Genomic DNA, 22,949 nt, shown 5'->3' with positions numbered 1-22,949 from the left:
TTGTACCAAGACAGATAATAAACAGGAAAAGAGCTGCACTCTTACCACTTGGCGACACCATGACTGGCTCTGACTGCCGTAAATCGTCACTAGCAGGCAGATTAAGGGAGAGGATTAAGACCATACCGAGGCCCGTTCCAACCCAGAGACAGGGGGAGACAGCAGAGTCATTCTTTCGGGCAAAGGACTCCATGAAGTACAAAGCAGTAATTGCTTCCTTTGAGTCCCTGTCGATACTGGACACGCTGGAGCTTCGGGAACGGCTGAAGGAGTTTTCCCTATTTTCTGCATAAATAAATACAAGCAAACAGGCATAAATTGGCAATCCTAGAACAGGCACAAGCCTGCAGCAAATACAAACTCCCTGTAGAGTACAGAAAATACAGAGTTTTCGTAACCTGAGCAAACATTCTGATACTAGCACAATACCAGTTTGCTGCCAGTGTATAAATAAGTGTGGAAAATGCTGTCAGACCTCATCAGTTAGATCTGCATTAGAAATAGCTGCTTATTATGGAGATTAGCATAGACTAATTAGAATTTACAACAGCCTTAGCTCAAAGGACTTGTTCTAAATAGCATGAAATAATTTTAGACCCATATGTTACCAATGCATTTAAAATTAATCCATGTATCTCGTTGCTGCAGGACATGAAGGGAGATGCCATTACCAACTTCAGAGCATGTGTCCTTTGCTCTGCTCTTGTTTCCATCACTAGGACATTCTAGCACTGCATTCACAGCCATCGTTTATCATCAAGCTATTAATAACTGCTCTCTGGGGAAAAGACACCCATTGCTAAACTGATCCCAGCATCCAAAATGTCTTGGGGTGCAAATCGACTCTGGCTTCCCAGGGGGTGAAGTGAGAAACCTGCTCTGCAGGTTACTGGAGTAAAGGAGCCAGAAAGAAGAAGAGAGCAGGGCTGGCTGCTAGCATGGTCTTTGCAAAACAATTTGTGCCACTGCTGCTGCCTACTGACCTGTAGTCAAAAATAGGGCTAGATCATTGGAAACCTCACATGCTCTTCTGCAACAGTAACAACTAGAGGACCAGGAAGTTCTGGAGATGGAGAAAGAGCTGAAGTTATTGGACCTGAGATAAAAGGCTTGCTTCTGAACCTATCATTATGAAGTAGATCTGTGTCTGGTATGAAATTATGCTTCTTACAGCTCAGAAGAGAAAGCTGTCTCTTCAGAGCCAGCAGAAATGTCAAAAAAGAGGAATACTTTCTGCCATGGTTGAAGAATAAAATTAGAAAAGGACTTTCTTACATACTCCCAACTTAAAACTGGGCTAAGCTTCATACTGTATATATGGTTCCTGCTCTCCACCAGAAGCAGCAGTTTTGCTGCTGACTCACTTCCTCAGACAATGTCTTGCAGCACTGTATTCCCCTACCCAGACAACTCTGTGTGAACTGCTGAAATTATCCTCTTTGCAGCAACTACCTGGGAAAGATTGGAGAGAACCACAGCAAAGCACTACTGGAACCACACCAAGCGTTACTACATATGCTACCTTAAAAGTTGGCACAGAGGGATGGGGGCAGATTCTCCTGCTACTCTTTGACACTTGGGCCAGCTTCTGTTCTTTGAGGGCATCCATGACTTGTCAAACAGGAGCTTCACAGGGTAGCTGTCTCTGGCACTTCAGTCACACTCTCATGGAACAGAAATTTAGGTCTACGTGAACTTCCAAGCACTGCCCTCACCCCGTTTCACCTTCATGTAGGCACTGTTGTAGCTCTCTAGTTCTGGCTCGGTACCACTAACTGTATCTGCATAAAACTGGGATTGTTTATTCATGTGCAAACACAGTTTCTAATACCTTGAGAATTAGTGTCTCCCATAACCCCAAGCACTTTGTACTTCTGCAGCAGACTGGTTGGCCCAGCTCCTTCCTAAGCACAGTGACAGCTGCCAGGTAAAGAAGGGGAAGACAGTAATTTCAAGGCAGAGATCATCAGGGCTCCACACACATATATATATATTTGTTTTTTCCCCAAAGGGTACCTAATTTTTAAAAAATGTTATTATGTAATTCATTTTCTCTTTACAGGTGTATTAATATCACAGTCACATAAAATTCAAATATGGTGGTGCTCAAACTGAGAAAGATGTTGAAAGGACAAATGCAGTTAGTGTAGGCGACATACACGGAACTTAAAATATATGATGTGCCATTTGCATGTGTCATCAAGATTTCTCCCTCCCTAAATTTACAAGAAATGTTCCTCACTCCTGTGCAGTACAGTTAACTAATACGTCTTCGCAGAACTGACACGAACAGATATAATCTTTGGGACACTTTTGGGAACATACTGTGCCATTTTCTATTAAATACACTACTCAAACTGAAATTCTAAAGACCAGCACGACACATGTCAAAATTTGATGTCATTAAACATATCTGAACAGCAATCCAAAACCTATGAAAGGCTGCAATCACTATGTGACTTTATTGGCTAGCTCTAAAGCAAGGTAAAAATCTCTCCTCTTCCTAGATTTTGGGATAAAATTTAGTTTAGGCCTATTCCCCTGGACTCCCTTCTCAAAGAGATTATACCCCAAATTCTTATTTAGAAACCACTCCATTGTAGCCCAGAGAAACATAAAAACACTTTCTTTGGGAAATTTTAAAAACTTGCCATATCCTTTCCTAGCATAATTGCCATGTTTTAAAATTATGTCCCATCTTCTAAAAGTTGACCTGAACACTGCCAATCTGTTGTAATCCTTAACCCAACCACCATATTCTGGGTTTTCTGTTGCATTTTCCTTTTCTTGCACAGCATGATGGGCATAGCAGGAATGTCAGCTACAACCTTTTTCTGCATGAGTCTGAACCAGGACCACTTCCAGGTACTCCCTGTAACCTAGGTCAAACAAAGTTTATTTGGACTCCCTGCTTCAGTAAGGGGACAGGACGTTTGTATGTGAAAAGGCAGATGCTTTTTGGCTCCTCAGTTCTCCTTCCCTCTTCTCCTCCTCTGCAGGACATCCTATTATATGACACTTTCTCATAAATGGGCTCCTGCCTCTGAACTGCCTCCTGCTTTGAGGGAGCCCAGTATTCCCCTTTCTCCGAGAGGCACATACCCAGCTCCCAGGATCCCTCTGCTCTCTCCCAGTCATCTCCCTCAGACAACCATGTCCTTTTTTCCTCCTCTTCCTCTTGCAGACCTGGATTTCTTGGCTCTTCTTTTTTTTCCAAATAATTCTCCAGGCTGTTCCTGCAGCTAGCAGCAGAGGAGCCGAGAGCACCATCAGAGGGGTCCAGTGGCCCCTGAGACCTAACGAATGCCTATCGTTTGGGAGATGCTGCTATTCAGGCTGTTAAGACTATGAGCAGCTCTGAGCAAAAGCATTATTATCTGCAGTCAGTGCATTTCAAAAAGCTGCATTCCACAGGTTAAGACCACACACTATAAACACTGCTACTCCCCTAACAGCAGTCCTGCTTTCTTCAGAGTTTTCATTCAGCCCTGTCCTATGCATGGTTTGGGTTAGTGAGATGCAGATGGAAACTCAGGAACCGACTTCGTAACACTGGAATGATGGTTAATTTCCAGCTATGAGCAGCAGCAGCATACAAACAGAAGACTTCTGATGTAAAAGCAACTACAAAACCTCTAACTTGCTACCCACCTCACTGACAGAAACACACAGGACACTTGAACTCACATGCTAGGATAAAAATGAAGCCAGTGTTTTTGAATCTTACCTTTGTTCATCCATGTGTGAGCAGTATAGTGACGCTCGTCGTGTGAGAATGTACTGATTCCATGTAATTGCTGAAGCATTGCCCGTCTGGAAATGTAACCTACTGCCACAAAATCGCATGCATTGCAAAAGGACAAGAACAATTGAGCCAACCGTCATCATGACATTTATACGAAAGCAGCCCTGAGCAGTTATTGTCCTAGCTCTTTCCTTGCATGACAGAGCTGTCCTGCTGCAGTGCACTGGTGTCTAGGAGAAGATTTAATTTAGGGTTTGGGGGTTTTCTGAGAATTTAAAAGGTAATTTGAGTAAATGATTCCATGTGTTTCAACTGTCACCTTTACAGAGCAGAGATTGCAGGGTTGTTTTTTTTTTAAGTTCCTTTTGTTTAGTGGAAATAAAACTGGAATTTCCTTACTTTCTCATGGAATTAAAAAAAATAAAAAAGGAGGGAGAGTATTAATGAAAATATGTATGCCATCTTCAGGAAAATGTTCTGACTTCTCTATTCTCAGCTGCAGCAAAGGCTCTGTAAGGGGAACACATCCTCACCTATCATCCCTTCCAAGAAATTGTCACTGTGATTATTCTAGAATAGTGGAGTTAGCACTAACACAGAAGCATAAAGCAATTTTCTTCTTGAAGTTAGGAATCATGAAAGTAATAGTATCGCCTGTTATGAGGAATGGAAAAAAACTACCAGTGACAAAGATCAACATTTTCGCTGCAGATGTTTACTTTCATTACTGAAGAGTTTTGCAACTGACTGTTAGTGTCTTGGATGCTATTTATAGGTCCTTTCCTGGTTTTAACATACTGAGTAATTGATCTGCTTATAAAACATGTACAAAAATCGACCTTTTTTGATATGGAAACCGATATATTCTGGAAACAAAGTTAAATGGGTTATATTCCCCTCACTTGGAGATTTCTACAAGTTTTAATCCCAAATATCAGACCTAACAGAAGCTAATGAAACTATTAAAACATTTGCCAGTTTAAAGATCATCATCTTAAAATTTTAAGAGAAATCTCTCACTTTTAAAATTATGTAGTCAGGAAAGCATGCAAAGCTCTGAATGCCAGTGTAAACATACAGTAAAGGAATTATACTTCAAACATGAATTTGCACAAAGTAACATCAAAGAGACACAGAGACTGAACCATATTACTGACGGCAATGCTTCAGCAACACAGAGGAGAAAGGGGCAGGAAGGAACGCTGCAGGGTTTTCACACATTTAAGAACACTGCATGTTTACTTGGCTGAAAACATCTTCAAACACATTTTAATAGCGCCACTCTAAAGCTGCATTCCACATAAAGCAATTCACTAGAAAGCAGCAGAAGTTGTCTTAAGCACAAACAATGCAATAATAACCTGGAATTTTACTGTGAATTATTTCCTCTAGATGAACTCAAATAAGTTTCCCTAAAACTATGTTGAAAAGCCTGTGAATACACAGCTTGTGGAGCATTCAAACCAGGATGGCTATGGCTGCGCTTACGTGGAACTCAAAGCTGTGGGATGCCTGGCCCTCCCTGGAAAAAGTTCCGAAATGTATTGCCCTGAAGCTGCTACAGTTATAGCAGCGTAACCTGAATGGCTTCATGGAATTGTACTGATACAAGCCTGATGTAAATGATGGCAAGTAAAGGCCTGAAAGAGAAAACAGATTCAAGTCACTAGACTTGGATCTTTATTTTGGTATTTCCAGAATATGGTAAAGTTCAGGCTTAGGTTTTAGTTCAGCATGTTTTAAAAACAGAAGGGAACTGTTAGGGCAGAACTATTCTTCATGTTGAAAATGAAGTAGAAATAATAAATAAAATAAGCAAATCTTTATAAAAAGATAAAAATGCGAGAGATCTTCACAGTAAGTAATCTATCAAACTTCCATATTCAATTGTATGAATCACTTCCCTTGACTTACACAAGCAAACTGTCTTCACATTCCGTTCACTAAGAGCTCAGTTTAGACATAGATTGTAAGTTTGGACATACGTTTTTTAATCAAAGATATCACAATTCTCTAGAACTTAAATCCCAACCTAAAATATCCATTCTGCTGAAGCATCTTTCGTAACATTGATGTTTGGGAAAGAACAGTATGTTGTATAACTTTCATATGTGGAAGTACCCAAGAATAAGGTGGAGACAAAAGGCATTATAGAAGAAAAAACTTGGGTTCATTCAATAACAAAGTCAAAATAGTTAATGTTTTAATGAAGCAAGTGAAAGCACTTCAAAGTACTCTTTCTCCCCTCTGATAGACCCTCTGCTTGTGTAACTGAAGTATAGTTAGAAAAGCTTTGCTTTAAAAAAAACCAACAATCTTTTGGAAGAGCTATTACCACGTAACTTGAACAATCTCAGAATATTCCTATACTCTTCCCTAGTTCTCTATACACAACAGATCACCGCCTATTCCATTCTGCCACAGAAGTACCAGGAACCACCCAATGGTGTGTTCCACTTCCAAAAATGTTTCAAAAATTATTTCAGATGTAGAAAACCAGTTTACATTGATCTGAAGCGATTGCTAGGAAGCAAGAAAGTGCTGAAGTTGAGCATGCAGTGCAAAACACACCCTCCAAATTCAACATGCCTAGAGTACAGTGTGAAATTAGCTTAACTTGGAGTCAAACCATCGTTTAAATTAAAACTGACTAGACATTCAGTAAATGTAAGAAGAACAAAATTTTCATTTAGTTGGTTGTTTTTAAAACAAGGAAAATTTGCAGATTCCTGTAAGAAAACAAGTGGATCCTAACATCCTCTTAGAACCCAACAGAAAATGTACTCCAAGATAAAACCAAACATAAACTCTAGCTAGCCCAACAGAGTTGGACTTCAGGCACCAGCAGCTCACATGCATCCATGCAAGGCTCTTCTCCATTTCTTCCCAGGTCTTTCCTGGCCATTAGACATGCTCTTTCACAAGGCACCTCAGTCTTTAGACAACCTCCCCTCACTGCTTTTTCCAGGGACAGAGGGCATTGCAAGCTCTGTTGTGACCAGATTTAGGTAGACACACACCTAAACTCCACTTAAACCTTTGAGGGAAACCAGTGGTTAGATCAGATAAAGATTATGATTCAGTCTAAATGACGGCAGCTCCACTGGCTTTTTGCAGTCTAGTGACTGTAGCACTCAGCAGAAAACTGAAGGTCATAAGCTGTAGGCACAAATCGGTCTAAGAGGACCGACTTCATCCATGCCTTCTGTGGCCACAAGGTATAAAGAGGAACAGCATTCTTTGTGTCTCCCCTGGAAGCTGAGCCCCTGATGGCTATGATGCTCAGCTGAGAGGCTGAACCTAAGGTTTCTGGCCCTTCTGGTCCTATTTTTTATTTACTGTGGACTTAATATAAAATATGAACTTGTTGTGGGGAACCTGAACACTGTTGATAGGGTCTAGAAACTGGGCTCCCTCTTGCCCTAACAACTTACTTTTTATGCATGTCCTTTAGCAAATTTCCTGGGCAAGCTATCTATCTATCCCATCTATTTGGTTAGGACATCCACTCTCAGAAGCACTCTATCTCATCCTAAACAGATGGATTGAAGTACGTGGGCTGAATTGGCCTCTTAGTCCCAGGACCAGTTGCCATTATTTTTTATGTGTCTTTATCACAGGCAGACTGGGCTTTCCCCCTTGGCTCACCTTTAAAATCTCTCTACATTGCCCTTCTAAGAGTAAGCAGAAAAAGAGAAGGTTTTTAATATTACCTACAGTAGAAAACAAGCACACATACTCTCATCTCCACCATGACTGAAAAAGAACTTAACACTATGGACAAGCCACTTCTGGAAACAATTGTATTCACCCAAGAATAATCTAAGGATCTTATAGTTCAGTGTTCAAACTGAATACTTTGAAACAGATATGAAAACCTTACAGAAGATGCTGGAATATCCTTCCTTGGAACACTTGACTTTAGGTGCCAAATTTTTTATTACAGTCATGCAGAATTTGCTGTTCACAAATCTTTTGAGTTTGCAGTGCCCATTAGACTAGAAGTGCTGGGATTTTGCTAAATACAGGAAAAATAATTTCAACTTCCTAATAACTTATTTTTTATTTGAATAAAGCTTTCTGCAGAAAGGAACAAACTTTCTAGATATGGAACAGGTCCTCTATGCAACATTTTTATCTGCTTCTCTGCACAGACAAGAAATGTGGTGACAAACTGAGCAGTTAGTAGAGACTGTGGTTTACCATAGTGTCTCTAAGTCACTTCTTATTACACTATTCTTACTGATACTAGTTACAGTGATGTAAAGTAAATTCAAATGCTAACAAAATGGAAATGATTTAGAAGCAGAACCAACACCATAATCCCCTCACCAAGAAATAAATAAAAAAATTTCAAGCCAAGGGCTTTTCCATCTGTTATGAAAGGTTAGCTGTGAAAAGCCATGGCACTTAAGGGCCTCGTGAAGTGTGGTCCCATGACTGCTGTAACTTGCCCAGTGGATCAGGTTAAGCATCTGTTTGGCTGGCTGCTTGGGCAAGGAATTTTACCAGAAATCATCTGCTCTGCAATATGGAGAGGTATGGCAAAGGGAATGTGGTGGAGAATATAAGCTGCTCTGAAAACCTGCCAGAGATGCAATAACCTCCTCAGAGAATCCATTTCTGTGGTTAACTGCCCTTGTGATCAAAATGAATCCCCTACTGTCTCCCTGAAGTCGTGCCTCTGCCTTAGTAATTTATGTCCATTACATCCTGTCCTTTTCTCAGCAGACATAGACAGCAGATTATTCCCTTCCTCGCTGCAGTACCCTGCCATCCATTTGAGTCATTTTGTGCTCGCTCTTCAATGTTTTTGTAGATCAAGCAACCAGGTTGTTCTTCTCTTTCCTTGGAGGCCTAGGAACCCCTACCTTTGAAAACCGCAGTGATCAGCATCTAGGCCATCGTCACTTAGTTCACGCCCACATGTGGACTTCAGACCCAACAGACCCAGGAAAAAAGGAGCCGATGATAAAACCAGAAACCTCCCTCTTCTCCCCCCACCTTGCTACATGGGAAGGAAACCTAATGGTCACATTCACTCATCCAGTCCAAAAAAATAATCCAATGTGCTAGGCATACAGCACTGCTGCAGACAGCATAGCAGCGCAGCCATAACCGACAAGAGAAAAACTGATATAAATTGTACAGAAGTTACATAGGAAATACTGCAATACACAGCACGACATCAGCTCAGCCTGGTTCCTCAGGCTGCAGACTTTTTATAAGATAATCACTCAGTATCATATTTCCAAGACCCTGACTACAGCATACTGGACTTAGAAGAGCAAATGTCAGCCCTTCTCTATGGCTTCACACACATATTTACAGGCTGATTAAGGTACAGATCAATCCTAAGACTTTGGAAACCTTGTTATAGAAACAATAGACCAAAGTAACAGGCTGACATACATGCACAGAAAATTATTGTAAAATTTGCCGAATCTAAAAACCAAACCAAAAACCTCAAAAAACTCAGCACCAAAACCTAAACCAAAATCCATCAGGAAAAAAATCTGGAAGCCTCTGCCAGGCTGCCTACAAGGCTTCTTATGGTGATCCTCACAAATACTTCTGAATAATAAAAGAAGTTTAAAGTATGTAGTATATACCAAATACTACCCATTTCCAAAACAAGTTGGACAAAATCATGCAAGAAACAAAACAACTTACCCCAGAACAGTTTTAGTCATTCTATATAGAGATGCAAAAGAAGAACTTCAAGTATAAAAGTATACTGGATCTATTAAAATGGAAATTGTATTGTACTTGCCATAGAATTTTTGATAAGGTATTAAAGATAATGACTAAATATTCTTGAGTGGTTCGTTTTGCCAGCTTACAGTGACATTTCAATTCAAGTGCTCTATATCAAATTTTAACTACATATAATCAAAAGAGTTAATCCAAAAGCTGAGGTAAATGCTGAAACTGAATTATTTTAAAGAAAAGCTAAAGCAAATTTAAAGACTATGCTCTTAGCATTCCTAGAAAATTACAATGCACAGTAAATCCTTGTTAGGATTCCTTGTTCAGAGACAATTTTGTAGCACTAAGACCTAAATGGCCTTTCTAGCCAAGGGTGATTAAGCTGGACTAGTTAAAAACTACATAATAGGAAATAAGAACAATAAAAAAAAAGACAGACAGTTTTCTATCACTGCTGGTGGAAGAAAACAGACTTCCAAACACAACATTTGAAAGGAAAAACTCCACTCTGTTTTTACTTTCTTCCTAAGATGTATGATATAACCACATATGGACATATGTATACAGAATGCCCCGATTCTGGGTGAGTGCAGGCAAGGAGGAAAAAAAGGCAGAGTCTGCCAGCAGAAACTCTTGATGGCAACTAGCAAGTCATGGCAGAGAGAACCTTTTGGAGAATGCAAACTGGCTTAAAAAAGCAGAATGTCTGAAAAAGCAATAACCAAGAAGTATCGAATCTGAAAGACTTCTCGGAGTTATAACTCATTAAAGCGAAGAGGATGGCGTGCCAGCATACGTATCTGTGCACACATCCATATACCCACCAGCTACGCAAGTATAACCACACTGAGTTCCCACCCACAACAATTTTATTTTTATTCTTTAACATCACTTTTTTCTTTAATTCAGTGTTTTCTTTAATCTAAAATTACAATTAAAAATTCGACCAAAATACAGATTTTGTTCTCCTATGCAGAAAAAGAGCAGATGTTTTGGGCCTATTTATCTACACTGAAATTCTTGATCAGGCTGGGATCTCTGCTGTTCTAGATGGAAGGGGAGTTTTAAGGGGGTTAGCAACTATGCAGTATTAGTTTTTAGACTGAGATGGACTGGTTTGGATCTGTGCAGCAGGACAGAAGGCAAGCCAGGTAGGGGTACACGTTTTCCCCAGAGAAGATAAAAAGGTTACTATCTCTATTTCAGTGTTTCTGTGAGGACACCTGCAGACAAAATAGGGTGCTAGTTGGAGCCCACAGCTGAACAGACCGAGACATGATCAGTGCAAATAGCTACAGCCTGCAAAGAAATCCACTAAGCTTGGAGAAAAAACACATTCCCTTTCTACAGAATGTTATCATGGGACAGAATCTCTGTAAGGATTTTCTTGACTAAGAATAATTTGCATTCATCTGTATTTTTTATTGCTCTTGGTATTTAAATGCACAATGTTAACTTGATGATAAAAAATGTAGTTTATACCCTGTGCAATAAAGTCTTATCAAAGAAATACAAACACTAACTCCTAAAATCTCAAAACTTCTGGTCAAAAAGGGCTAGAAGTTTAGAATGTAGAAGCTGAACAATGGAATTTCCCACATTTGTGTTTTTGTTTACAATGCAAATAAATTCTTACATTGTTGCAAGGAAGAAGCAGCTTAAAAGTATGTGAAAACAAGATTGTTTAGAATCAATAATATGCTATTAAGAACTTGTAAAGTTCTAATTCCTTGCTAAAATTAGATATAGAATATTGAGCAACTACAGAACTCATTAGTATAGCTGTGAAAATACTGCATTTATGAAACCAGAAGATACTACAGGACAACATGTAACATTTTGAATAGCATAAATGGTATTTGAGAAGTGCTGTATTAAATGTCTGGCTAATTAATGACAAAAATATAACCATAACAAGCTATTTGATCTAAATACTAGATCAAGTTTTTTGGGGACCCCCCCCCCCCCCCAGCTTTGGAACTGAAATGACATTAATCTTTAGCTTGGAATATACCTGAGTTTAAAAAGATTTAGAGCGTTCCAAGTTTTTCCATGTTAGATGAGGATACTAGGAAAGACAGGTTTAAGCAGTAACAGTAACCACGCAGGCATACACACCACTCCTCTGCTACTGTTACTTGGCTTTTGAATTATTCTTCTATGAGTGTGGAAAAAATATTAGCACTTTATGAAACTGAACAGTTTGCAATATTTTGACCAGGAGGAAACAAGCGCCCCCCCCCCCCCCGTTCTTCCTATGATTCATCATTGCAAAGACATTCTTCAAAAATGCTTTTCTCTATCAGAAATCCTTCTGCGCATGTAAAGAGGTAAGAGTCATCAAAATCTTGACAATGAACTAACAGGAATGAAGTCAGAAGAATTTATTGTGGGAAAGTTGCTTGAAAATACACTTGATGAAAATGCTGGAAATACAGTTCCTATTGTACAAAAAGATCAGGTATAAGTAAGTAGATTTTGAAATCCAATGCGAGAAGAGAACACTGATTTAGTATTCTAATAGATATCTTATGATTAGTCACCAAAATGTATTGTCTTTTTAATCAATTCAATTAGAAGAGGTTGTAAAGAGCAGGAAAAAAAATCAAGTGCCATCAGTGCCCCAGAGACAGCCTTAAGAAAAGGTAAGAACCACCCACCCACACACAAAGGCTTTTTTTAAAATGTATAAAAAGTGCTTAAGACTACTGAGATAGCAATCTCTAATCAAAACTCTACTCAGGTAGAATAATAAAATCCTACCAAATACTAACCTGAAATGCTACCTCTCTAGCGAGGACATAAAATATACCTCTTGATTCACCACATGAGAATATAAAAAAAAAATATTTCTTGTGAATAATTCTTAGCACAGAGAGGATTTTTTTGTTTTATTTTGGAACAGCCCAACCAGAAGGTTTTGATCAAAGCCAGTTCCACAGTTTGGAGAGAATGCTTATTCTCAGTATATTCTCTCTCAAACCTTTAACTTCTCATCTTCCTTGTCCCTCACCCTCTCTCTTACCCCCAGCCTAAGAATCTTTCAAGGATCATACCATCTTCCACCATATTGCTTAGTACAAAAACCTTTAGAAGTAAATCAAACCACTCGCCAAAACTGTATGTCTAGAAATGCAAGATGCATGAAGTATGGCGGAATGTCAGTCATTCCAGACAGATCAGTTAGTAGAGCTAGAGGTCGAAAGACTAATACCACAGGCATCTAAAAAAAGTTTAGACAAGTTGGACAGGTGGCTTTGTTTTAATGAGAGAATATAAATGATCAGAAAATTATTTTAGTCTATAAACCTGCTGAAAGGTGACTTGTACACAAACCCACACACTCAAGGACAAACCCAAACCATGCTCCATCATATTACATGTTAATACAAATTACTCTCAAGACTGTCTGGCTCTTTTGTGCAACAGACATTTCACTGACCTTACTGAGAGTTGTAATACCATTTAGATGACACCACTGATACTTTTAAAAAGGGATTTTTTATGTCACTTACTTTAATTTACTGCACGTCCCTGAAAGTTAGTTAGAGGACTATCTCTTTCTAGAGATATACTTTAATATTAAACTTGATAGGTATTATAACTAGCGATGAACAATAGAAAGTGAATTTTTCATGATACAGATATCCAGAAAGCATCATCATGCCATCAAAAGTATAACTGTATTACTAAATGTTTTGTACACAAGGGTCAGTGGGACCTTAGGGGGTTGTAGGTTCTGCCTGCCAGTGACCTTACTTACTCTGGGAGGATGGGAGGGAAAAAGAAAAGAAGCAGCATAAAAGAATTAGGTAGTACCGTGGCCCAGTTATGTACAAGTAGTGCTGATAATGCAGCAGTATCTGCGTACAAGAATTCCAGAAGAGTTTGGTACTACGTAGGATGGAGAAAAACACAGAGCAATAGAAACTACTGTGGCAGTGCTTTATTTTCCACCACAAACTACTATCTGACAATGGTACTTACCATATTTGTATGGTGCGTAAAGAGAGGCAGATGAAAGGGTTATGTTGTGATCATCATCAATAATTAATACAGAGTTAAAAATGGTGATTATGTAGATGAAAACTGCCCTTATGCACAGGAATTTATAGAAACCTCAGAGCTCTGTAAATCTGCTTTAGTACAATGTTCACACAGGAGCCATTAAATTAATCCAAGTTAAACCCAAAATTTATAGTAGGTTTAGTATTTAAACAGGATTACTTCTTTATAACCGATTGCTGAGGATTACACTTTGTCATATGTTATACAAAGCCTACAATGCAATTTAACATTTCTGCTCTTTGGCCTATGACTTAATCTTTGAAGAGTCCATGATATTGTAACATTCTCCTAAAGGAGAGAGGGTTGGACGGTCACTGAAGGAACAGCAGTGTCAGTTGAAATGTCACTACTCCCCAAGTTTTTGACCCTGTTCTTCTGCAGAAGGTTAATACTCATCTAGTGAAGTCAGAAATATAGATCACGTGGGCACTTCTCATTTGCTTTAGTGCAAAGGGAGTTGGATAATGTAACCCAATATAGAAAGCTGTTTAAGCTAAATGTTTCTGTACTTCAGCAGAAATGAACCACCCAAAGGATCTCTCTACCACCAGTATCTGTTCTGGTGCGATAGCCTCTGGCAACAGGAGCTGATTTCTACCAGAGGCCTAATGACATAGCTGGAAGAAGGTGACACCTTCAGTGAGCACAGCCATTTTGCAGAAAGCCTCTGACCATGCTTTACTCTGTGTCCCATGAATGAATGTAGGTAAATGCTGTTCTTAAATCAAATGGAAGGAGCTGCTAGAGGACACTGCAACAGACTTTGGGATAACAGCTCCATTCCAGCCAAGAACATAATCTTGGAATCCTCTGTGCCAAAATTAGGATGTTTTCTTATAGGGTCTCACACACATAGACACTATTTTTCTGTTGTGTGATCCCCACAGTAGTCAGAATAAGGGCTGCAAAAGAATTTGCTATTTTATGTTATCATAAAAAAAAAAAAAATCAAAAGATTCTAGCAATTTGCCACTAGCAACAAAGGTATTTGCAATAATTTGCATTTAAAAATACAAAATTAGACACTCTGAATGATATAATTCCCCTTGCTCTGCCTCCATTAACAATCTGCAAAATTAGGGAGTACTGGTTCCAGCTGTAAAAAACTTCTGTGGTACAGACACTTTTGCAGGTGGGCAGGTTAGGATACAAATGCTCCTTACAAGACAGAGGGCTAGGTCACAGTGGTGTTGACTGCCTATCACTTATAGCATCACGGGGAGGGTCAGGCCATGCTACAGCCCAGACAACAGCTATAGGAGATTATTATCTCTTAGGCACTTAGGAAATTAGTCTACAACTTGATTAGAATTAAAATATTACACTCTGTCATTTCTGTTGTTGAAGTATTATAAAGTTTTTACCTATTACTAAAATAGAATACAACCAACACTACAGCCCTACACCATTTATTTTGATGCTATGCTTTTTCAGTTTTTGATAGAATAAAGCTTTTCTGCACAGACAATGCATTGCTCAATTGCAAGGATGTGGGGGAGCTGGAAGCATGCGAGACAAGGGTCAAGGCCACCAACAGCAAGGTGGGAACACTATCAAGATTGAAGAAAAACAGGTCAGCTGAATGCTTCCGCTTAAACGATCTGCAGTGAAACAGCTGGCGCTGCTGGAACTAAAATGGGCTTATTCTAAGTTTTAAGCACAATGCATTGCCGTGAGTGGTCCACTTTGTATCTCAGCTTCATCGAGACTCTGCACTCAGGTAGGTTACAATTTGAAGACTGTTTTTTCAAGCATTAAAGCAAGAAACTTATAAATACAAAAAATTGATTAGATTATGGGCTATAATTTTACTGTAAATGGTGGCCAGGGACTGTAGAATTTTAGAAAGTCTTCAGTACCAATAAATAAATAAATATATATGTGCAAAGCCTGAACTCACATTGTAAAAATATCTTACTCATTTTCTGACTTGATAAGTAGAGACAACGAGAGTTTAAAACGTTAGTACTACTAGCTGTCACAATAACCGTACATAAGCAGCTATGAACAATTGCTCTTCCAGTACAAAGCACCCGATCCATACAGGCGAGGGGACGGCTGTGAGAGTTCGGCGAGGTTCAGCATACCGCATCCCTAGGCAGCACAGAGCTCAGGAGCAGGCTTGTTAGTAACAACACTAACACACAGGGGTTGTTCTAATTCTAAACAGTCAGATGAAGACAGCAGTTCAGGGCAATGACTAGGACAAGGATCATGCTAAACTTATTTGCTTTCACACCCAGTGAGAAATTCACAAATACCTAGCAAAATATTCATTGCCACCCACCTTCTGTGGTGACCGGGAGAGAAATCTCCATGCAGGCTGCAGACTGTGCTTTTCTGAAGGGGGGCCTCCCAGGCCCTCGGCGGTTTGCTTTTGAGACGTCTGCGCTGGAAAGTCGTTTTCCTGAACTGCAGCTCTGGGACGTTGGACTTGTGCAGTGACCATTCACGTGATCTGGAAAGTGAATGCAACAAGTGCTAGGTAAAGTGCCAGCTCCCAAAATTCAGAATGGAGGAGAGATGGACGTTCTGATATTTAAGAACGGGTTAAATCAAATTTTCTGAAAATAACTACTTATTTGTTTTACCAGCCCACACGTGTATATATAAGAATAGCTCACCGTATCTTTAAGGTATACTTTGAAAAAACCAAGGGACATAGAACTGCTCCATGTTCTTACAGCTGCAGATCCCACAGCATTTTGTTGACCTATGTTCACAGGCAATTATCAAGATACTGCTGGTAACACTGTCATCCCTGACATTGTGTCTCCTAACAGATACCAAATAAATTTGAACACGATCTTTCCTTTTTGCTCTCATAAAGAACCGCAAGCGCACTTTACTACAGAGTAGAATTTAGAGCCAGACATCCTCCCTACCTGACTCAAAGCTCCATGAAACAGGCATCTAACTGCCACTATTTGGGATAATTATAATACTGCTAAGTATTTAATTCTTTATATACCACATAGATTTATTTTACTGCTAAGGAAACTGACTGCTGACCAACTGATTTGTCTACTACAGATCTAAAGATATGAGGCAAAGTCCTTGGACCCCTGCTAGAGGCCACGGTCAATCGGCACAGCACATGCAGCTGTCTGATGGGGTGAGAAACAGAACATGGCTGCTTTAAACTCTGCCTATTCGTCTGTTCTTCACCCCTGGCAATAGGTCTTTAAACCACAACAATCCACTGATCAAGACTTAGATCAGGGTTCAGAGTGGGTTGGGTTGGACTGGGCTATAAAACATTCAGGAGATACATTTCTTCCTCTCAGGTTGGGAAAGGCAACATGAGAAGAATTAGTGAACACAATTTTCCCCTCGACATGTAAAAGGCTACACACCCAGATATAACTGAATTATTTTTGGTCAGCTGGTAATTCATACTTACTAATTTAAGTAAACAGCAGGTAATAAGCATAACAAAAATTCAGACTTATGCAAGCACACCGAGTATTTCTATTCAAAACTATGGAAGCTCAATAATATAGGTAAGGACAAGCTTGGAGTTTGTGCCTTCATTTTAAATGTCAGGTTATTTATATCTGAGAATTAGATTAGTCTTTAAGATTCTGTATACAAGTATCATATTTTGTTAACCCTCTTTTATTTGTATTGTATCCAAGGAAAAGATCAAAGTTAATATACCAAGATAAATTTATTTCTTGGTTACCATGCCATGATAGCTCCACTGCACATGATGAAAAGCTATTTCTATATTCAGATGATAAAACAGATTCTATACTGAATACAGCATATATTGTGCTATTATATGTAGTCTTCCAATGTGTAAGTCATGTCCTTTCCATGTGAAGCAGTTCAGTGTTAATGAACAAAATTGGAAAGAATTGTTCAGAATTATACTTTAGAAAGCAATTTAGTATCTGTACTGCATAATGAGACGGCTCTGTAGGAGACACAACTTTCATGATTCTTATCATGTTTCTTAATACATGGCTGTTAACAGAGCTAACAGCAGATATAAAACTGGTGTGGATGATTCATTCAACTTATAGTTAGGGAATTTTCCAAAATCTGCTGGAACTATTCATATAGTTCAGTAGAAAGTCCTTTGAGATCAGGGGCTTTGTTCAAGGGCACAGGCTGACTGTTCAACCTCAGCAACAGACACATCCTCATCCAGCTGCTTCCTTTCTTCAAAATTCAGTTTGTCTGAAGGAGTTTCAGCATGGTATCTAATTATCTCCAGGGGGATCCTAGGAAGTGGTGAGGAACATAACAGAGTAAAAAAGAGTCATGTTCTATAGAAACATTAACAACATTTGTGAGTCCCTTTCCCTGAACATTGTACAGAATGGGCACAATTCATCTAAAGCCCTATTCACTATGCCAAATTTTAAGAGAAATGCTGCTACGTTTCTCTTAGCACATTTGCTTGTCCCAGTTGCCTTCCAAGGCCCAAATTACACAAAAACAATGAGTAGGATCTGGGCACCTAAATCCCCTGAGTTGTTTCGACAATGCCTTTCCAAATAACCAAAGCTGGTTTCTGTGTAGAAAAAAAAATAAAATCAAGCCTCACCCTAGAAGCTGCAGGGATAGCCCTTCAAGTACTGAAGTTGATGAAATGTTAGTGAGTGCTACAATGAGTGGGAGAGATTTTAATGATCAGCTACACACTTTTCTATATTTTAACACTGTTCCGTACTTCTGATTAGATACAATTATTTTTTAAGTGTATATAACAAGGAGCAATGTAGCTCTTCAAACCTTAATAAAAACAAGAAGGCATCGTACAAGGAGTAATGTAATTATGGGGAGTATGACTGCGACATTTTTTGCTGAAAAGCTGGTAAGAATCAAGCAGATAAAGACCACCCAAATCTATGAGAAAATCCTATGCGTGTATTTAAAAATTAATTTCTCACATTGTTTATGGTATAAGGTCAGTGATACAAAACATTTCCTAAGAAAGGTTATGTACTATTCGAGGAAGGGTTCCTTACTGCTTTGTCTGGGAAGAAAAAAAAAAAAAAAAAGGCAGCATGCAAGAAAAGTGGTAAGAAAAAAACCAAGACTAGTTTTGTATAGTGTACTTTCTATGGGAGACTGTGAGAAAGGTCAGGCTATCACCCTTTGCCAAAACGACTGCAACGATTTACTAGCCTTCTGAGACCCAAGTCACCTGATCCTCCTTTGCCATGACAGATATCTTCCAATCACCCCAAAGAAGAGATAGAGCAGGCTTATAAAAACCTGCCTTTTTTCCAGCTTTGTTCAATTTGCAAGGAAAACCAACATTTTAACTTTTTTCCTTGCTGGCTTACCGCTTTTGTCCCACGGTCTCTGGGGCTTTTCTCATATCAGAAATATTAGTTGATACTGAGCACCAGTTAATATTGGAGACATTAACATTGGTACTTAAGAAGCAGTGCACAGATCGCTCCGTGCTGTTGATGCAATAGTGCAACAGCTCCTAACTCTCTCTTCTTCTGGAGAAGTCAGAGAATAGTTGCCTGGGGAGAAAGCACTGCATTTCTACCCTTCTCCACCACTGCATTTGCCATCACCTCCTAGCCCTTCCCACAGGTGCTGCAGCCCATGAGGTCAAGGGAATTCGCATTATACTCTCTAGTGCTCCGAGGTTCCAGCAGCAAGGACCAGAGATACTAATGCACTATGGTTGGGCATCCTGGCTCAGCAGAGCTTAACCTTGAAGCAGTCTCCAGTCTGTGTAACAGCCACTCCACCCTGCCAGGGCAGCAGCCTTTTCTCCTGTTTGCAGGTAGTGAACTAAATTGCCAGGGCTCAGTTTGTAGCTATTTTGTTCATGAATTTAAAAATGTAAGGCTCACGCAGGCCACTGGAAGTCATCACAGGAGATTACTCCATGCTACAATACACTAGTCCATTTTATACTGATTTAACTCCACTGATTTAACATTGTATCTAAGATGTATTAAAATATATAAAAGAGAAGTTCATGGCATAAAATTCTCTTATGTTCTCCATGTGCTGCTTCTACAGTGCAGGTCCTGGTTGTTTGCCTTTGTCTGGGCTCATGGTGTTACCCACATAAATTAAAATGTGTAATTATTTTACACATTTACGCTTTAGTTATCCCCATTACGAAACAGTAGCACTATTCAGTGCAGTCTGCACCCCAAAAACTGCGTAAAAAAAGAAACAGATCGGTGCTGGATGGAAGGCCAGTGTGTCACACAAAATACCAGTGAGATGATGAGATTAAGAGGAACTGAAGAAGTAACATCAGTTACTGTGAACTTGAAACTACTGAGAGATGCAATGTGCAACAGGACAGCAGCAAGCCTGCTGGAGAGCCTCGAATTAATCTAATTTTTTTGACGAGTATTACACAGACAGGGAGTGTATTATACATACACATGCTCATTTTAGTTTACACACAGTGACATGTATGTGTTACACAACCTCCCTTGTCATACAATGGTTTGAAACTACTTGGTGACCTCTGCAAAAAGCAAAAGGAACCAATGATTTACCAGTGAGAAGTTGAACTCTTGTTAAAACCAAATGTTAAAAAGGTCAGTGAGAAAGGAGAAACATGCATTTGCTGTTGCTGCCTAGCAAGCTGTGTTACACTAGACATAACAAATAAAAAAAATAAGACCAACCATTTTTTCCAGTTCTTACAAAGGGATAAACTAACACAGAAAGAAACTAGCTGAAAACCAGTTCTTACTAATGATCCGAGAGAGGATGAGAACAAAGGAATTTAAATATGACTAATTACAAGCATTATAATATCATCCTAAGTTGTAAGTAAGTAATCAATAAAAGAGCAGGCAAGAGGACCCGAGAGAGATGCTTTAATATGGAGCAGAAAGAACCTGAAAAATGAGGCCCAGAGAATCTCCTCAACAAATGTTGAGGAATACAACCTCTGCTGTTAAAGGAAGGAAAAGTCCCTCTGTTTCCACTGGGGAGTTTTTGTGTATTACCAATAAATTAGATTCCGTGTAATAATTATGGGTGTGACTAACCACTTTTTGTTACAAAGCAGAGAGATACACATTTAAATCAGGGGAAAAGAGATCTCATAGCTGTACAAATGGCCAGAAGAAGTGTCTCAGGTTTGCATGTAAAATAACCAAAACTTATGTAAAAGTAGTGTGATTATTCATTAGCGAGAACATAGACTGACACCTGAAATATTTAACAAATTATTCTTAAAAGAAAATCCCTTACAAAGTCAGGATCACAATTTTCTCTTGGTGCAGTTCTGTCAACCAGGCAGGAGAGGAGGTGCGAGCCCTAGCAGAAGAGGTTAGTACAGACGTGCTGCCAGCAAAAGCGTGTATTTACCATCATGTCTTCAGCAGTTTGAAGAGGAAGGATGAATTGCCCTGTTGACATACTGTTAGTATATTTAGGTCCACACTAAGAGTACAACATGCTGTCATTGTAATATACTGCCTGTGTTATATAATGGTATTCTTATTATGGTAATGAACTCCTATCATGTGCTTGATCCTAGATTTCATCATTTTTTTGAAAGCAGGGTGAACAGATTTACTTTTCAGACAAATAAAATACTGTGAAGTGGTTGAAAACGTTAAGTGCGTTGTCACTGACAGAGTCCCTTTTAAAACTAGTATTTTTGCCTGCAATTATGAACAATGAAACCAAAATACAAAATAAACACTATCCAAATGAAGAACACTAAGAATATATTACTGTATGTCATAACATCACCTCTACATGATCATATCTGAAAAACCAACCCTGGCAGTGCAAATCTAAAAATAAATCCAGCTTTGTTCCCAGAGAACAGTGGGAAAATTTTGGACTACTTGGTTGTAACACCACACTACTGGATTGACTGTCTCAAAAAGTACACAGCACTCAGTGTGCCTCACCAGCATAACGTAACATAAATTGTTGCTACGCTTTGTGCAATAAACAGGAAAACAGACAGAAAACTTGATTTACTTCTGAAACATAAGCACGAAACGTATCCTGAGCTGCACAGAGGACAACACTGAAACATGCAAGTAGAGTGCATGAATCACAAGACCACCCTGGATATCACCAACCAGTCCTGAGCACCCCTTACTTGTAGCACTGCATCTGCATTTTCAAGATGGACAAATCTGGATTTAATTCTCTGTTTTTTGAAAATGAAAAATTCTTCAAAGAGATTGGACTGGAAACATTTTTTCAACTTGAACGTGACAAAAATAAAGCATGACACATGAGCCGGAGACTTTCTAAACAAAATTCCACCCTTCTATCTGAAATGAATAAACAAAATCTAAGATATTTACAATAAAAGTGTTTGTAGACTATTCTAACCAGATTCTTCCAGAAATTCTTCCCGATTTTTCAAAAAAATTGTTGTTTTTACCTGCAGGTAAGAACATCTGAAATAATTGAGCTAGCACCGCTCCATAGATGCTAACATGTAAGTAATTTGCTTGCCAACACTCAACAGAAAAAGGCACAGACATGGGCAAATAAGGCATTCCAAATATAATTAAGTTTACACATAATTTTTATGCAGCAATCAAAGAATTCTAAAAAAAATCCAAGTTTTTCTAAACTTGTTAACATTATGCATTGTAGATTTTTGACATATTTCATGCCGTCGTAATAAATAAGAATGAAAAATTGTTACTCTTTTATTTTAATGTTGCAAAACCAGATTTTATAGTTGATAACTTCCAATTTAGAGTTCTTATTTATCCTTCTTTTTTTAATCACTTTGTTGTCAAAATAATTATACATGGAAAATTATTACTTTCTAAATATTATTCTGCTTGTACAGACAGGTCAGTTACTAAGACTTTGGATGTTGCTTTAAGTCCAAACAAGGTGATAGGACCATCTGTCTCATGCCCGAGTCTCTGCCTACAGATGACATTCTGTGCGAGAGCTCAATCCCAATCCAAGTTACTTACTATACAGGAAAACCTCCAGATCCAGGCAGGTCTGGTAAATCTATGTGTAGCCCCCAATTTTGACTGCTGGAGAGTATTACAACCCAAGAAATGTACAGAGAACACAGAACAGAAGAATACTACATATGTGTTTGCATTGCTTGAAAGGAGTGAAAAATCACTTACCTTTGAGAGTCCTCAGTAAGGAACTCTTCTTTAAGTAAAAACAAAGAACTTAGGAACAGTGAATATCTATTACATTGTGAGCCTAACAGTTGCCTATCATTTTGTTGTTATCAACTCTTAAATGTATGATGATCCTTACTGTTGTTTCAGCTAACAAATTTTACTGCCTTTCCTTCGTGACTACATTTAACTGTATCAGCCACAAATTTTTAGTTAGGGTATCACTTTGGTAATTTTCAGCACTTACCTTTCCTTTAAACTACTTGGTTGTCAAATTGCCCATATAGATCAGGTGTTTTTGTTTGTTTTTGGTGTGGTGTTTTTTTTTTTTTAAATCTGGAAGCATTGAA

The 22,949-nt window shown here is 38.8% G+C and overlaps 1 protein-coding gene across 1 annotated transcript in view; it reads right to left on the bottom strand.

Moving 5' to 3' along the window:
• Positions 1 to 22,949, bottom strand: part of STXBP5L (syntaxin binding protein 5-like) — a 188,522-nt gene that overhangs the window by 6,870 nt on the left and 158,703 nt on the right. The window contains exons 21-22 of the mRNA XM_010567473.1: positions 15,810 to 15,980; positions 46 to 285 (exon numbers count right to left, since the gene is read on the bottom strand). Coding sequence (XP_010565775.1) covers positions 46 to 285; positions 15,810 to 15,980 — 411 coding nt within the window. The remainder of the gene's footprint in view (positions 1 to 45; positions 286 to 15,809; positions 15,981 to 22,949) is intronic.

Source organism: Haliaeetus leucocephalus, unplaced genomic scaffold (assembly GCF_000737465.1).
Source record: "Haliaeetus leucocephalus isolate CR32 unplaced genomic scaffold, Haliaeetus_leucocephalus-4.0 Scaffold228, whole genome shotgun sequence".
NCBI lineage: Eukaryota > Metazoa > Chordata > Aves > Accipitriformes > Accipitridae > Haliaeetus > Haliaeetus leucocephalus.
Note: the sequence above shows the minus strand (reverse complement) of the source record. Positions and strands in the feature narration are given on the sequence as shown.